The sequence below is a fragment of the Prinia subflava genome, chromosome 1 (assembly GCF_021018805.1).
Source record: "Prinia subflava isolate CZ2003 ecotype Zambia chromosome 1, Cam_Psub_1.2, whole genome shotgun sequence".
NCBI lineage: Eukaryota > Metazoa > Chordata > Aves > Passeriformes > Cisticolidae > Prinia > Prinia subflava.
Genome location: NC_086247.1, coordinates 133,702,903 through 133,721,008, shown reverse-complemented (window position 1 = coordinate 133,721,008; position 18,106 = coordinate 133,702,903). Strand labels below are relative to the sequence as shown.

The 18,106-nt window shown below is 41.0% G+C and overlaps 1 protein-coding gene across 3 annotated transcripts in view; it reads left to right on the top strand.

Moving 5' to 3' along the window:
• Positions 1-2,139: 2,139 nt before the first annotated feature.
• Positions 2,140-18,106, top strand: part of ST8SIA6 (ST8 alpha-N-acetyl-neuraminide alpha-2,8-sialyltransferase 6) — a 45,773-nt gene continuing 29,806 nt past the window's right edge. For 2 of the 3 annotated variants that reach the window (XM_063413118.1, XM_063413112.1), the window contains exons 1-4: positions 2,140-2,443; positions 2,679-2,795; positions 12,167-12,265; positions 17,748-17,834. In XM_063413118.1, the coding sequence (XP_063269188.1) occupies positions 2,349-2,443; positions 2,679-2,795; positions 12,167-12,265; positions 17,748-17,834 (398 nt within the window). In that variant the 5' untranslated portion in view covers positions 2,140-2,348. The remainder of the gene's footprint in view (positions 2,444-2,678; positions 2,796-12,166; positions 12,266-17,747; positions 17,835-18,106) is intronic. The other variant, XM_063413126.1, reaches the window with a different exon arrangement.

Sequence of the window (18,106 nt, the reverse complement as noted above, 5' to 3'; positions counted from 1 at the left end):
AACACGTACAGTTTATAATCGTCCCATTTTCTTTGCAAGAACTTTAGTATGACACAAAGATTAACCTTCTGATCTTGGAAAAAAAATCTTTACTGGTATTATAGACTAGCATTGGCAGCGGACCTCTAACGTGAAACATGATGTCCTCACTGGAATCACTAAATTTGCCATGGATTAGCTGACAGTGATACCTCAGGACTCATGGGAAAACTGTATTGCAGAGGGAAATGACAGAGAGGACAAAACCCAAATCTTTTTCTGGACTGTAATTCTTACTCTTCTTTCATTCAGAGCTGGAATTGAATACCACTAGGCTTTTAAGATGAAAGACTTATTGTTTTACATTGGATATTTAATAGGTATTATGAAATAGTTGATATTCACTCACACAAGCAAGAGACTTCATGTTTTACAGAGGTAATGGGGGATTGACATTCTAATATCTGCTGATCAATAAACATACATGTATCTTGAAAAGCTTGACTGTTGGCCCCCTACTTGTTCATGTACAGTGTCAACTGGTTTTATAGGATAGGCCCAAAGCAAGCTTTTGGGAAATGGTGATGAATCAGCTTCATGTTCCAAACATTTATGATTCATGACAATCTCAAACCAGGAAACATCTTCAGGACTTCAAAAGTCTGCACACTGGCTTTGTTTCACTATTACAACAAAGCACCTCAAAGCCAAGAATACAATCGAGCTTTGCTCCCAGGGGGACTGTGCAATGAGCCAGTGAGATACCTGCAATCCCTTGGGACACCAGCCAAATGCTTCTAGCTCCCTCCCACCAGCACCCACAGCCCTGCCCACCAGCAAGCTCAAAAACATCAATATTTCTCTGCATACCCCATCACAATCACAGACGGTGCTGTGCTGTTCCTCTGGTGCACTATAGGCATGCTGACTCTTATTGTCATATCTAACCATCATAATAATATCAAGTCCATGTTAATTCGTTAATATAGTTGCAGCACAGCTCTTACTTTGAGACTTTCTAGCCCTTGTTTGATGAGCAGCAGCTCCAAGGCTTAAGGAAATGCTCACAGATCCAGAAAACATGAAGCATAGGGAAGAATCTGCAAAAACAACCTGTCAGACAGCTCACGAGTGAAAGGCTGCTGTAACAGACCTATCATAGCATCTCTTCTACCCACTCTTTTAATAAAGGAGGCCTAGTTATTGGCACCTTATCATCTTACTAGGTTTCTCATACCAATGGCTGACTTGTGAAAGCAACACTGAATGCACCATTAGGTAGAAACATACAAGCTTACGACAGAAATATTTCTTTACCAAAACCACTGCAAATCATAGACTCATAGAATGTTTTGGTTTGGAACTGACCTTATAGATCATCTAGTTCCAACCAACCCTTGCCACAAGCAAGGGACACCTTCCACGAGCTCACACTGATCCAAGCTGGCCTCGAACACTTCCAGGAATGGAGCATCCACAGCTTCTCTGGGCAATCTGTTCCAGTGCCTCACCATGCTCACAGTAAAGAATATCTTCCTAATATTCCATCTAAACCTGCCTTCTTTCAGTTTAAAGCCACCCTGCTTGTCCTATCACTATATGTCCTTGTTAAAAAGTCCCTCTCCAGCTTTCTCGTAGGCCTCCTTCAGACACCAGAAGGCTGTAACGAGGTCCCCCAGAGCCTTCTCCAGGCTGAACCACCTGAGAGCCCTCTCAGCCTCTCCGCAGCAGTGTTCATGTTCACGGGCCTCCTCTCAACAGTCCGTATCCTTCCCACGTTGGGGGTTCCCAGAGCTGCACACGGTATTCCACGTGGGGTCATTTTTATCTATAATATTTTATAACATACCTTTTATTTTTATTTTTATAACATACCTTTTACAAGACAAAATACAGAACACGTCGACTATCACTTTTTAATTCAGACAAAGAGCTATTGAAGTAGCAACGGCTTCACTACCCCAGCCACGGAGCAGGTCTGTGTGCCCTCGCCGGGCAAGCCCCGCGCCCCGCTCCCGCCGCCGTCCCGCACGGCGCCGCTCTCCCCCGTTAAACTTTGGGCAGTTTCGACTCCCTCGCTCCGCCGCCCTCGCCACCGGGAGGCGGCCGCCGGCACAGGCCGCCGGCACAGTCCGCCCGGGTGCCGCCCTCTCGCCGGCCCGGCCCGGCCGCCCCCCGCCAGCACCGGCGGGCCGGGCCCGCGCGCGGCCGCGGCGGGAGGGGGGGGCGATGGCGGCGGCGCAGGGCTGCGGGCGAGGGGCGGAGCGCACAGACCCTGTGGCTGCCATGGCCGCCTCCCCCTCCCCGCAGCCTCCCTTAAATACTATGGGGCGGCCGTAGCTGCGACGGGCGCCGCTGCCGAGCGCACCATGCGGGCTGTCATCGCCTTGGCCGCGGCGCTGGGCAGCCTGCTGCTGGGAGGCTGCCTCCTGCGCCTGGGCGGCCAGCAGCCCCTCCGCGCCAGGTAGGGCGGCCGGGCGGCCTCGCCCGCGGTCCGGAGCCGGCTGGGGAGGGCGGGAGGAGCGGGACGAGCCCCGCGGGGCGCGGCGGAGCCTGGCGCGGTGTCCCCGGCTCGGTCTGGGCTGGGCGCGGGTGCTGGCGGCTCTGAGCGGGTCGTGGGCAGGAGAGCGGCGCCGCTCGCACCGGGTGATGTTCCATCACTGGTCCTGACAACTTTGTTTTCCCGTCTCGCTTGCCAGGGGCTGGGAGGAGGAGGCAGGAGCAGCGGCTGTCACGCCGAAAGTGGTGCGAGCCCTCAGGTCTCCCCTGACGCCCCTTCCTCAGACCGAGAACAGGTACGGGCTGGCCGCCCGCAGGTGGGTCCGTGAGGTCGGGTCTACAAAAGCAGAAATTCGCCTTCGCTCCGGTTCATTCCTCCTTTTGTTTCGGCAGCTTGATCAGAGAGAGCGTTAGAGATTGTTACAGCAAATGAGACTTTGCGTCAACTATACTGAATTATTTGCTCGTGGGCCCTCTTACTGACGGCTGTCACTCTGCCGTTGGTTTGGAGCCCAATAAAACATTGCGTAGAGCGGTTCTGTTAGCGTACGATGCGAAAAGTGCATGCTGAATGGCGTGTTCCAGGTATCTTTTATTCTTCTTTCCAGGAAGGTGGAGCTGGAGCTGGGTGTTACTGTTATTGTAATCTGTATTTAGTTAAAAATACAGATTTATTATTACAATCCATTGGATGAAGGCAAGACATATGAAGCCTGGTTTGTTTTGGGTTGGCATTGTACTTTGTGGGAGCCCATTCACTTGATCCTGTGTCTTGACCTTTCAGATCAGTGTGGATCTTTGCTTTACAGCCTGTTATTTTATACTGTGAGGGTTTTGTAAAATCACCCGTGAAACACATTTTGCCATACATGCAGACTTCAATACTAATGACTACTGTTTTCATGCTCTTGAGTCCTCACGCACTGTAGGGAAACTAAGAATGCAGAAGACAGTGGTGTAATCCACATAAGAAGTAATTTTGAAATATTTTTGCTTTCCTCTTTTACTTTATATAGTCTTATTAACTTTGCAGTTACCATGACTATTATATGTTAATATATATTATGGTCAAAAACACATTATAAAAATTAGAAAGAACTTAAGAACTGGGTCTTTCACAGAAACTGTGATATCCTGGTTGTGCTGAAGACAATGGTGACAGTGCAGTTAACCTTACTGAGGCCACCATCTCACCCAATCAACTTGAATTTGACAGCCTATGCTTTCCTTAAGTAAATGCAAGTGATGTTAGTTTATGATTGCTGTGTACCCTAACAGTGCATTTCTGTTGTGTTTATGATGAGAGACCCTTGTGCTCCCTCCCTCAAAATTTAGAACTTTCACAAGCTGTAAGTTTATAGCATCTTTCAAAATTAGACTGAAAGAGGAGGAACAGAATCCTGCAAATGTTCCTCCCTGATGTTATGAGCTTCTAGCCTGCTTCTCTTTCCTATTCTCATTTTTTCCCTTTCTGCCTTTTCCCCTTGTTTCTCCCTCTTAGTATTTGTTTTGCAGTATGTGCTGTTCTGCTTTGCTTTTTTTATAGCCATTACTCTGTTCTTCTCTCCGCTGTGTTTTGGGTTATATCTGTGGTTTCCCCCCTAGCCCGTCTCCTCACGCTCTTCTCTGCTAGTTTTTGAGCTGCATCTCCTTTCACTCAGCTCTGTGTGCTACACCATGGAGTTGAATTGACTAGAAATACTGGCAGAGAGCACTTCAGAGAACAGTCTAGCTATTTCCCATCTGCTGTTAGCACACTCACAACTGGAGCAAAGAAAGAAGAAACAACACTTAAAAAGAGGTCAAAAAATCCATGTCATGTTTTTAACCTTTGTAATAGGACAAGTGAAATGGAGATTTTAAATATGTATTTTTCCTTATTCTGCTTGGAGGATTTTGGCACCAATTTGAAGCTAGTTTTGGTCAGCCTGAAATTGTATTTCTTCACGACTAAGGGACTGCAAAAGTGTGTCAAGTAAATAATTCATCAAAGAAGGTTTCAATTTACTCAAGCTCCTGTAACCGTAGTGTCTTTGGAGAGATGTCTTGCCAGCTGAATCCAAGAGTGGATGTGCTTTCTCACCTGAATGACTATGCTCAGTAAGCTGGCCTGACAGGGGTTTGTGGTGCATGTTTGGCTTATGAGAAAGGAGAGAGCTGCTGGACTGGAGTGACCAGGAGCTGTTACTTCATCCAGGGAACAGCAGGACTGGGCAGGGAGCCATGCTGGAGGGGTTTGATCCAGGCAGCAGCTGGACTGGGCCTGGCTAAGCGCCATGCTGGAGAGGTTTGATCCAGAGAGCATCTGGACTCATTCAGGAGGTTCAGACCAGGCCCTCGAAGATGGAGATGGATGGTCTAGTCAATAGGAATTAGATTCCAGTGTGCAGTGGGGAGCTATGGTTCTCCTAAACAAGCCTGATCATTTGAATGGTGTTGCTGTGTTATTGACAGGAACGTCCTTTCCTGCATAAAAGGATGCACATGGATATTTCTAGGAAGGGAAAAAAGAAAAAAAAACCTAGGCACTATCCTTGACCTCTAAGTATAAGTAATCTAGACAATCTTCACAGTCACGAGCTAATCTTTTTTTCTTATCATTATTTCCTTTGCTGTTGGAGGCATATTTGTGCCCAGACATCTCCCAAAGAATCTCTAAGGCCCTATTATTCTGGTGCCTTGCAGTATTGAAAACTAATCTGTTCTTTTACTTTGAGTAATTCTTTTAAAAGGATGAAACTGAAGGATGAAAGGATGAAAAGCAGAGGATTGGATCAGACTCTCTTAGATATTTAAGCAGCTATTATTCACAGCCGTGTTTAAATACATGGTGACCAGGCACCTAAAGTTTTCTGAAGATCTGTGTCTTAGTAAATAACCTTGATGATGTAGCTTGTCTCTTAGAGGATGTTGCTTACCCCTTTTTTCTTGTTAAGCCTTAGCTAATTGGAATAATGTGACTGCCTCTACAGTGCGACTTGCACGTTTAGTCTTGGGCTTTATTCATAGCCTACTGTGCCATTTAGTAGGGTTTCTTACTGAAAAGAAAGGCCACTGTTAGTAAGGTATGTCTAGTAGTCCCCAGATTTATTCATGGAATCAGTATCATTTATACTGCAATGCTATATTCTCTGGCAAATTCTCCTATCTATGCCTCATACCGTCCTCTAAATTTTTAAGCTGTAACTGCAAGTAAAATTTATATTTTCTTAAGCCAACAGTATAACTGAAAAACTGGCATTTTTCTCACCTTTAGACCCCTGGTCTTCACTCTCTTCTTTCCTCTCTCCCCAGCTGTGTTTGTGCAGGCATATTTGTTTGTGTAGTGGTTGCGTTAATAGTAGACCAGAAGGCTCAGTACTGCTAGTGATTATCAGGGGAAAATGAAAATAGTAAGAGAAGCTAGGTAGTATTTTCTATGTTATGAGGCTCAGGGTGTGCTAGGTTAAATTTAGGCAGAAATTCTAGCTCCTATTATACTACCCAGAAATATGTAGCAGATAAATAATGCCAGCTCCTGCAAGGGAAGTGAAAATAGCGCTGTTTATGTATACATTATATGAAAGTACCAAGGCAGCAGTATCCTGAAGAACTGCCCACCATTGCTCTTGTACTCAGTGTTGCCACTTTTAAGGCATTCACTTACTATGTCCCTAGCTTGCTTGCTATCTTTGCAGGTCCAAGGCAAGCACAGTGTAAAGACCACTGGGGTAATTGAGCAGGGGGAGGAAGTGATTGAGGAGCTGTGAGTAAACAAGTTAGTATTAATACAGTGTTCCACAGTGTTGATTTCACCAGTTCCTCTCTCAGCAGCAGATCTGTATGCAGGCCTAGGAAATAAACAGCTATGCTTAATTAACAATGCTACAGAGACCTGTACATTCTGTCTCCTGTCAAAAGTCTGCATTCAGGCAGTCAGAAGGGGAAGAAGGGACAGGCTAATAGCGCAATTATGGAGTGGCCTAGTATATTGCACAAATAATTTCCTATGGTTTAGATTAGTCAGCAGTGGGGGCCCACTTCCCTAATTTTACTGCTCTCTTAATATTTTGCTCCTTCATTCCCAAGTGATGCATGCAAACATATTGTAGGAGCACATTTTGAACACATGCCTCATGTATTAGTTCTGTCTAAGTGAATAGGTGTTCAGTTGAAAGCTGCTGCCAGGACACATTTATGTTCTGACAGTGGTGAAAGGTTTCCCAGACTCTTGCTGTTTACCTGGTCCAAGTGAAACTGCTCTGTCATTCTACTGTGTGCCCTTGTAACAGGATTTTAGTGTAAGTACCTTATTCTTTCCACTTCACCTACCGTGAGGCTCTGAATGTTCCTTGTCATGTTACCTGTCATGCAGTTTATGGATTTTATAAGTAAAAAGTATCTGATGTTGTACATAACCCTGGTGAATGCACTGGAGGGTCTTTCAAACAATGTAAAGATGCAGTTTGTGTTAAAGAGATTTAGCATTCCTTAGATAAGCAATACCTCCATAGAAACTTGAACAAAGATAGTAGGATCAATCCCTTTAACAGTTACTGTGATTAATGTTTCAAGACAAATTCTTACTCCTGTGGTTTGATGAAGCCATTTTTATAGTCCATTTCACCAAGAATTTATATTGTGTATTGCCTTATTAATCAAAGTGTTGCAAACTTTAAGAACATCACTATATTCTTATGATCTGACTAATTTGAAATAATGTCAAAGACAGCACTTAAGAGCACCCTTCCTAGAGAAGTATGGATTGTGGGGTTTTTAATAGTATTCAACTAACAGATGATGAGATTCAAATATAAATTAGTCCCTTCAAGGGAAAGATTAAGACAGAAGATATTCACAATCCAGATAATGCTATTCAGTGCCATTTTGGTAGAATGATAAAAACGTGCAATTTTGTGTACAGAAGTTATCCTTTTTAGCTGGAGATGCTCAGCTGGAACATGCTCAGAGCTCTTGTGCTGCTTCAGACAGACAAGGGCAAGAAGCTGTAGAAAAGAGTAATGACGAGTTGTGCTGGGTGTGGAGTGAATAGCCAATGAGTGGAGTTTTCTCTTACTTTCAGTGTGGACTTACTAGAGAGGTAAATTTTTTGTTGATTCACTGCTACCAGACAGTTCAGTTCTGAGAAATTTTGAGTATCTCATCCCACATTCTTTGTTTCCACCTCATTTTGAGGGATTTCTAGAGGAGTGGCCTTACAGTCTTTACATTACAGTATAACTCCCAGCACCAGTTTTCCATCTGCCTTTTTTTTTCCTCTTCCCTACCATTCCTCCATCTTATGCCCATCTCATTTTCCTACTCTGATAACTGGGGTTGAGTTTGGTTTTGTTTTTAAAGGATGTCCCTTTGTTTTCCCTCTCCCTTGTACGTTTCAGCTCCCCCAGAATGCTGCGTTACTTGACATACCTCTCTATCTGGTTGCTCCCTGCACTAAGGTTCCCTGTTGTCTCAGGACTGAATGCTACAGGAGCAGCAAAAGGACTTTCCATATAGTTTCTGTATTTGTTATTCTAAAGGCAGATTCAATCCTTGTCTTAAACAATTTTACAGTTTGAGGATCTGCTGTCTTCCTGAGAGCAAGATATAGAATAAAAACGTGCTGATAAATATGGCACATGATCTTAATCTACTGTGGATTTATTAAAGTACAGATGGTGTACTTCCTGAGTTCCTAGAATTACCATAGGAAGTATGTGGTCCTCAAGCTGTTCATATATGATTAAAAAAAGCACTGTTTTTCAGATTTTGTCCAATGAGATTGGCTTTGAGAACATCTAAGCCCTAAGGGGAATACAGCTGAAATTTCCCTGTATCATCAGTTTTATGAGTTCAAGCCAACAGCATGTTTCTACTTCAAGTTCTCATTTAGCTTAATAGTTCATGGAATTAGTTGAATGTAGCCTGGTATCTGTGGTGTTAGGCACGTTTTCTGATTTCATTGCAGAAGTTGTAGTGCAGCTCTAAGTAGTGAACAAAGACAGTCATCCACTAGGTCAGGTAAATTCATTTAATGGTAAATGTTGCCTTGCACAATTATCTGAAATGAGCAGAAATTTAATCTGGGTCTGATGTCTGCACAACTTTGCCATGAATAATGCAGTAGAAGTCTGGACTACCTCTTGCACAACCATTTTTATCTAAATGTAAAAAGATTTCAGTCATGTGAAGCTGAGGCCACTCTGACAGTGAAACAAAAATTCAGAAATGTAACTTTTAATGGAATGAGTCATTGTTTACATCTCTTGCAAATAAATTGTTTTAATCTTGTACCTTTTGCACCACATAAAGAGCGTTGAGTAAATTTTACATGTAGAAAGCCACAGAAGACTCATTTTGGTGATCTATCATGTGGCTATAAAAGTGACTGTGAAGCTTTAATGACAAAACAGAATAGGGATTTATTTTGTTCTTTTTCTTGGATTTCCTCTTTTTTGAATTTTTCAAGTCTTGAAAATGCATGCATAAAAAACAATTACGTATTAAAAAATGAGGCAACTTGCTTGTGTTGATCTTACGAATTTAAAAGGACTGCAAGTCTGTGGAGTAAAGCTTGAGAGAATATTTATTCATTGCCCCACAGATCTCAGCACATAAATTAATAGGAAACTGTAAGGACTTGTAATGGTTGTCTGCACAGAGTTGTGACAGAATGTTGGTGCTCTGCTGCTGCCTTCTAACACACCTCGGAGGGAGCTGATCAAACCTAACTGCCTGCTCTGGCTTGGTCATCCTGGCAACTTTCACTTATTAGACAGGGTCTCTTCTGGCCAGCTGTGGCTCGAAGGGCTGGGGCCACTTGTCAAATCAGCATCCAACATCCTAGGTTTTACTTACAATGAAAGACTTATTTGAAAGACTTATTTGCAGCAGTAACATACACTTAGCTTATATCAGGAGTGCTTTTTTTTTTTTTTTTTTAAGATGCTGGTTAGGCAGCTAAACTTTTGTCTGGAGTCATTTCTCTTATTTCAAGCTGCAGCTGCAGAATAATCATTTGAGGTTACTGAGTTAAAGAAGCAAGCAAGAAGAAGCAGGATCTAGTGCTAACTAAATTTGTTTGAGAACTGTAGAGGGCCTACCTGGTTTTTCTGCATAGACAGAACCATTCATAGCAAGCTGCAAGAAACCTGTATATGTAAATTTTGTAGGCAGAATATTCGCTAGCTCTTACTATGTGAGAGTTGTTTGCTCTGAACTGTGTGCTCTGAGAACCTTCTGCTATTTGTATTTCACTCCTTGAGAAAAAATGAGATAAAGAGCTGCATGCAAAGACAGCCACGGAGCTCTTAGTAGGCAGTGCTAGCTTTTACTATCTGTTGAAGTCACTGCAGAACTAAAAGGGTAGAGGTTTATGTTGTGTTGGCTTACTGTTGTCCTCAATAAGGGGCATAAAGATTGGATACTTTCTCAGGGGCACTAAGTGTATACTGGGAAGAATTTCTTGGTGGTGGGAAGAAAGAAAGAGAGCTGTTCTCACTCCTCTGCAGCCTACATCCTATGGGAATTCCTACTAGGGGTGGCTGAGTCTGTAGAAAATTCATGGGCAATGGAAAGAAAAAGAAAGGTGGTTCTTTCCTTCCCTGTCAGCTATGATCATGAGAGTCAGTTCAATAGCAAAATAAACAAGCATTTATTCTTCTCCAGTGAGTCTTCTCATCTGAAGTGTTTAAGAGGAGAAGACTTGGGATAGACCTTATTGATTCCTGCAGGGAGGGTGCAAAGAGAATGGAGCCAAGTTCTCCTTAGTGGTGCTCAGTGATAGAACAGAGGCAGTGGGCACCAACTGAAACACAGGAGGTTCCCTCTTGTAGGAGAAGGGAATACAGGTGACCTCACCCCGAATAAGTAATAGCTGTGTTAATTACCCAATACAGCTTTGCTCCCGATGAGTCACAGCTATATTCAATAAAGTTAAGTGTGGTAAAAGGGAGTGGGTTAGCTGGTGAGGGGAAATCATGATGAAGAAGGATTCTGGGGAGAGAGAATGACTGCTGTGAGGTCAGTCTGGGTCTGCAGTTAGAACCTACTGTTGGAACCTGCAGTCATAGTCTAGCTAGGTAAGAGCCTGCATTCAGAGTCTGCAAACAAATACATACAGTCATAGCTTAGCAGGAAGTAACCAGCAGTCAGAGGCTGCAAGGGAAACCTACAGCAAGGACTTGCTGTAGACGGAGTTGGTGAATAGGTGGAGTTAGGATGGCTAATCTGTAAAAAGGAATAAACCAGGACCCTTTTCATGCTGTGATAAGCAAGAAATCTATGTCTCGTCTTGTTCCTACTCTCTAACAAGAGGGCTGCTGCAACACCTTCTGACCATCGGGCATCACTTTTTCACTGTAAGTGACTGAGCACTGGCACAGGCTGCTCAGGTGGGTTCTGGAGTCTCTGTGCTTGGAGATATTCAAAAGCATCTGGACACAGTCCTTGCTCACCCTCTCTAAGTATCCCTGCTGAGCAGGGAGTTTGGACTAGATGACCTCCAGAGATGCCTTCCAACCTCAGCTGTTCTATAGCTTGAAATGGCATCTTTCCCAAGCAAGATCTTCAAAATCAGCTTGTCAGAAATCTTGTTGCTGCAGGGCCTCCATGTTGTGGCAGGTGAAGGCAATGGAGTTTTGGTCCTTGTCAGTAAAAGCAGTGATGGTTCAGAAGCACAGTGCATTCTGTGCTAAGCAGGAAGGCCCTTTATCTTTGTGTGTGAGTGCCTCTGTACAGAGATGTTCCAGTTGTTCTCCAGGAGCAGCACACCGTGTCTCTTGTCTTCTGTGTTTCTACTTCTGGTTTGGACAAATAGGCTGCAATGTCCAAGGGCTCTGTAAGCAGTGAATCAGTGGAAAGAAATACAAAAGAGGGGGAGGTGGCAGGGAGTAACGTGGTGAGGGGCAGGGAATATAATGCCAGAGGATGAATCTTTATGATAAATGGCAGTCCACAGAGTGGAAGGCTGATGTTAGAAGAGTGCTTGTATGAGATTGGACCTAGATACAGGATGAACTGAGGCAAATGGAATAAGACCTCTATCTCGATCATTTACTAATTTACATCTCAGTCTCCTAGAAGGGCTGCCCAGAGCAAGAGGACCACACAGGAGTTTGGCGAAAAAAAAGACAGGAATTAAAGATTACTATCTGGCACTTGCCTTGGTTCCTTTTACAAATATTTGTTCTTTCTATGTGAATAAAGAATAAACAAGGCAGGAAGTATTATGCTGGAGTCAGTAAGTTAAGGTTAAAGTACAAAGATCTGCTTCACCTGTGGTGTTTCCTGTATATATTATATTCATTCTGAATATTGCATTTCATCAACAATTTTAGGACATCACATCTGCTAAATATTTTACTAGTGAATATTTTAAATATCTTCAAAACTTAATGTTCAAGAGGCTTTCCATTTCATTTATTTTTTTAAATTATATTTGCTGATTACAGTGTAAAGTGGAAAATATAATTCAGACTATGAAATAGAGTTATTTTAAAGAATTAAATATTTTGTAGTCCTAGCAGCAAACTCTGTTAGTAACAGGAGCTTCACAATAGAAGTCCATAAGATTTGTTTGGTAATGTTTTCAGCTAAATCAGTGGTTATTAATCTTACTGTCATAGCAAAGTAAATGTGACAACATTGGTAGAGTATGTTCTCTCTTTTAAAGTTTATTGCTTTTTCTCCTTCTGCTCCCTTTTCACAGAACAACTCTTAATAAAAATGGAATTTACCAGTTTGAACAGACTTCAAAATGTAAGGCAATTCAGGACAACATTTTGTCATCATCTATCAAGAAGAAAAGGTAAGTGTTTGCTGTCCTTTCTGCTTTGTTTGTTTTAAATAGAACGGTAAGATTGTCCTTTTTTACATAATTTTTGGTTTATTAATGTGGGGTTATACAACCAAAAACTGAATTTGTTCAGCCAGGGTTTGCTGCATTTTTTCTTTTACATGGATAAGATTTATTCGAGGTGGGATTTCAGCTATCTTATTTTCACAATACAAGACTTCTTGTCAGTTAGCAACATTACATTCCAAGTTACTGACAAAAATATTGAGGGGAAGTGTGGGGTATAATTTCATTTTTGAATGTCTTTTCCCTGTGTGGTGGACACTCCTCCTTGTTATGAGCAGCTTTAGTTAATGATTCTGTTCAGCATTGTTGACTAGAGTAAGTTTGGAGATGTACTAGTATAAAGACTTGGTGGTTAGTGGCATGATTGTATTATGATAACGAGTCCACAGGAAACTAACAGTCTAATTTTAGACACATTGCAAAAAACCACCCCAAATTAACTTTGGATTTCGACTTGCTGTTCTATATTTTTCTGGCATGGAGAAAAATCCAACTTTGATATCAGTCCTGCTCAAATTCCTTGTCACTTTCCAAAGTGAAAAGGGGAGAAGCAGCCATTGTTTTTGACATGTAACATATTTTCCTATATGGATGCACCAATAAATAAAACATTGTAAGTCAGAAAGGCTTCCCATTAGTACTGAGTTGCAGCTTAAAATGGATGGTGCCGTGCTGTCTTTAAAATTGGGAGCTTCGCTCTCCACTCCCCTCCATTTGGGAAGAGAAATGGAATGAGAAACAAAAGGTGAGTTAAAAATAATTATATACCTTTCCCTATTCAAAGTACTGGCAAGGTCAAATTTTTCGTTAATGCCAAAACAACATTAAATTATGATTTGAAAACTTATTCTGTCTTTTCTGCCCCTTCTTCACTTTTTTATTGCATTTAAAGATCTTTCACCTCTTTTTAAGTCATCATATTTCCAGCATTTTGTCTTTGCTCTTACTCTTCTTTTGTTTATTTATTCTTTTTTTCCCCTTCTTTACCACCTCTTCTCCTATCAATATCCCACCTCTTTCAGCAGCACTATCATTGAAGTTTTTATTCTTTTGAAAGGTGCTAGACCACTATCCACTATGTTATTGATGCACTGATAGTGAGAGCTGAAACATAGACTGGCAGAGGTCAAAGAATGCAGTTGACTGAAAACTTCAGTGATTAATACCAAGGGAAGGAACAGCAGTCACTGTATTGCTTTCAAAATCCACTTAGAGCAATATAAGTACTGTTGTTTATCCCACACATTGCAAAGTTTTTCAGTCTTTTGAGATGAGCTCTTCATATTGAAAACATTTTGGAGCTGAGATTATGGGAGAAACTTTACAAAGACCTTTACAAGACCTTTATTCTGTGGTTAAAGAGAAAGGGGCTGTACCCTTTAATGAGGCAGAAGATGAATTGGGCAGGTAGGAAGAGAAACAAATGCTTGGAAATAATGAGCAAGGGGATTGCTTTTTGCCATGAATATTGCAGCTATTGACCTTCACTGAGAGGACCTGCAGAGATTTTGTTGCTTTTTCAAGGTGTGACCCATGGATGTGGTATAGTAATGTTTTATATTGCAATTCTGGACTTGCAGGGGCATCCTGGACACTCTTGCCTCTTAAGTTGGAAGAAAGAGAAAAAAATTACTAATTTAAAGCTTGTCAAATAATTTGATAGTAAGAAATGCTATGTAAGTGGGATATTGTTATTATAGCAGGTGTGTACTGGTGGTGACAAAAGAGCCTGAAATGCTGAGTTTTGTTAGCATTTTTCCATTTTTATTCTAGAGCAAGCCTCATGTACAATCTCCTGCGGGCTTGTAAAACTGATATTATTTTAGGTAGTATTAAAGTGTTCAAAGGCAGAACAGAGCCTTTCCTTATTTTGCATTTCATGCCATAGTTTTTCTTTTTATTTGTTTCTGTCTTGAGCATAAACCGCCAAGTAGAAATGTGTCCTTTTTTCACTCCTGTTGCTTAATCTTCCTTCTAATTTAAATACCTTTTTTTACAAGTTGGTGTTTAGTTTTAGCAAATAACCAGTGAGACTGCATCTCTCTGTTCTGACATTTTACTTGTTGTCTCCATAGTCTCTCAACACTTTTGTCCTTGCTGTTGTCCTTTAAATATCTGCCAAAAATTAGAAGATACTAATCCTTTGTCAGTGCTTTGAATGTCAGTGCATAGTAATTCCACCCTGGCTGCCGCAGTTAACATAGGAGGTCACTGCTTACCTAAAAAATACTGTGGGGAAAGAAAAAAAAAAAAGCCTTACAGATGTTGTCAGTCAGGCTCATTTAGTGTAAGTTTCCTAGGACAGCAAATTAGCATAGTGGTTGTGGTGCAGGTGACAGACAAAAACAGGACAAAACAAAACATGATTCATTCATTCACTCTTCTCAACACTGTAATTATTGTGTTGTCCAAGTATTTTTATAGCTCAATTTACCTGAGATTTTTTTTTACTTAATAATAAAACCCTTTTAGCATCAGTGAATATGTGCTGTAGGCTCCTGGGTGCCAGTGGAAATATATGTAATGTGCCAGCTCTTTAAAATGGAACAGTGGAGAGGATGATTGTCTGGGTTCTAGCAGAGTCATGGAATGATTCCCTGATAACATGAATTGTTTCCTTTGCAGGAGTGAATCCCCAAGCCTCCTTTAAAGCAGAAAATGCTAAAATTGGCTTTCTGAGAGGAAAACAAAGTTTTCTGAGCTGTAAACCCAGCTGCAGCAAATCCCAGAGCTTCATGTTGAGCCTTTAAAAAATTATTTCTAGGAATAATAATACTGTCTGTATTGGAGTTCATCTCATAGAAACCTTTTATTGATGTGAGCAGATGCCTTTGCAGAGCTGCCACAGTTGGGAGCTCCTGTCCCCTGGGACAGTGTGCTGGGATGTCTGTGCTGCCTGCAGCACTGTGCCAGCTGGTAAAGATAAGTTCTGACAGTCCAGAGGGTCTTTGTAAGTCACAGGAAGAGGTAAATTGGATGCATGAGGTGAGCAGAGGTGGTGTTCTGACTTGTAAGGACCTGGAAATGGTGCTTTTCTGTGTGAGCTGGTGAGCTTGGATACCTCCAATCAAGAGCAAGTCCATTCAGCAGAGACAGCTGTGGAAAGGCTGCAGTGTTCTGGCTTTGCAATTCGTGTTTTTACCCTAAGTGCATTTTGTTACAAGTATGAGAAGGCCCTTACGGTTTCTGACAGTGGGTGCCTATGTTTTGTATGAGGTCTCAGAACTAGCTTTATGGATGATGCTTTCATTCTTCTCACTACCAAATGTTTCCCTGTAACTTGCTAAGAACTTGTCAGTCCATGCAATTTCTTTCTGAATAGACAGTAATTTTTTGTTTCTTTTCTGACTCTGATCTTCATCTTTTCAATATCTTTAGGCTAGAATTATTTTTTCTATTTTTTTTCCTGGATAACAGTAGCCTGAGTAACTTCATGGTCTGTGATCCTATTAATTTCTGGAATTTCTTTGCAAGTCCAAGCATCAAAGAGTGATTTCTTGTTTAGATTAAGTAATGAAACCGGATGAGTTATTCAATGTCAGAATAGGCTATTTTGGTCTTGTGTTTTTATCTCATCTTCACAAACACTCCCTGCCCTGCACTGCTGCTGATACTTGTCTGACCCCATGGTGACTCAGTTTGGGTATCAGCTTCAGCAGGAAGGTAGTTCCATTTTTTTCTGGCTGCAGTTCCAAGGCTGATAACATACCAGCAGGCAGCTGCCAAAATAGGAGGGCCTTGATCCCTGCTCATCCATTTCAATCACTCTTTACTTATACTGGCGGTGGTGTTAGATGAAGTCTTTCTTACCTGGTTTAACACAATAAGGAAGAAGAAAATGTATATGCATATCTGTTTTCTTCTGGATTATATTATTGCCCTGGTAGTAAAAGTGGCCTGTGAAGGCATTTGACAAGTGCAAAACCTGGCAAAAGGAAAACAGAGGTGGAGTCAGATAGGTACCCATAGTGACACAAGGGAGCTGGACAGGAAGGAGGAAGGATGTGCTGCAACAGGTCACATCAGCTACAGCTGCAATAAAACTAGTTTTTTCTTTTCCTGCTTCTGCTGATAAAGTTGAGTTGTGAAAGGCTCAGTAGAATCAGTTTAGTCACAATCTTCTAGTTCAATTGAGAGTTTGCTAAGTGTGGAGGATGAAAATTGCACATGTCACAGGTGCAAACTTGAAGCCAGAGACCAGTTTTAATGCAGCATCCCTCCTAAAGTTATAATTTATTTTTTCATGTGGGAATTGGACATGATTTTACTCGGGGTAAGATAAATGAGTTACCTCTAGCAACTGCAGTACTTTCAGGAAATAATCAATCTGTGTATTTCAAATATGGAGCAGAGAGAAGGAAGCTTTCAGGTAACTGACCTCTGCTGCTGCAACCACCAGTATTTTTATATATTGCTTTTTGTCAATGCTCATGTTCCACTTGTAAATAAGTGACTTTTCTTGCCATCCCAACTCTTGTAAAACTGTTCAAATTAGATGCTTCTAAGTGACAGCATGAATAAACTCATGTTTGTTTGGGTAAACACTAAGCTATTTTTCTGAAAATAGTGCAAGTTAGATCTTGTATGGAGACCTGAGTCCCACAGAATTTAGTCATGGCATCCATACTATCCTTTCATCCTACTCCCCTTGTTATTAGAAGTCACTTAGTGTTCTTAAAAAACCTGTATTATGATCCAGGCACAAATGGGAGAAGTAGTAACACTGAACATAAAAGCAAACAATGTCTTCATTCTTTTGATTTGCTTGTTACAAAGTATTTCACTTATGAACAAATTAAAATCTCTTGAATGGATTTGCAAGAGCAGAGAGCTCTTTGGTTATATGTAGCAATGTAACCAAAGTTCTGGATCATATAAAATAGCAGATTGTTGGATTTTAGAGACAATTTAAAGGAAAGTTTACATCTGTAAATATTGCACTATTGTCTTTAGAGGACTGAGCTTTGGGGACTCTATAAAATAAGTGAAAGAAAAGGCATAAGAAGTGTTATGTTCCATCTTGGCCTGCAAGAGCCACTTTCCAAAACACGTTTAAGGTTTAAACCACCAGCTACAAGAGAAATATTTATATTTTTTTTGGAATTTTACACTTGAGATGCTGTCTAATAACTTCAAAATATTTTTGGTCAGTTATGTAAGTTTGAACCACATGCACTTTTGAAAGTTTCTGAAATTCATTGGTACACCAGTACTAAGAAGAGATGTTTAATAGGTCGTGCTAGTTAAATGAGGATAGTGCTGTTACAAATTACAAAAATAAAATAGGTCATGGAGTTCTAAAAGCAATCTATTATATATGCACCATGCACATTATTATTAATAAATGCATCATTTGAATGTTTTTAGAGACTGTTTCTAAATATACACACATATATATTCTACTGTTTGATGTTGTTTCCTTTTTTAGGTACTCAGAAGATTATTATCTTCACATAGTCAAAAAACTGCAGAACTGCACCTGGGTAAGGAAACCAGAAGAATCTTCAAAATTCAGGTAATTTTCATTGTCTCATTTAGAAAAACTGTTTACCCTAGATTTTTCTAACAAGCCATAAATTTTAATATTCCCTTTTAAACAGGTAATTTTGTATTGCTTGTAGTCATTTCTATGAATTTTTTGATGCTTGGGTTCTTCTTGTTTGTTGGAATTAAGCTGTGCAAACTGAGTAGAATAAAAGAGCTACAGAAATAATTTCATCTATCTTCACTATCATGAGTAGTAAACTAACTTAATTAGAATGAATTAAAATATTCGTGACATAAAGC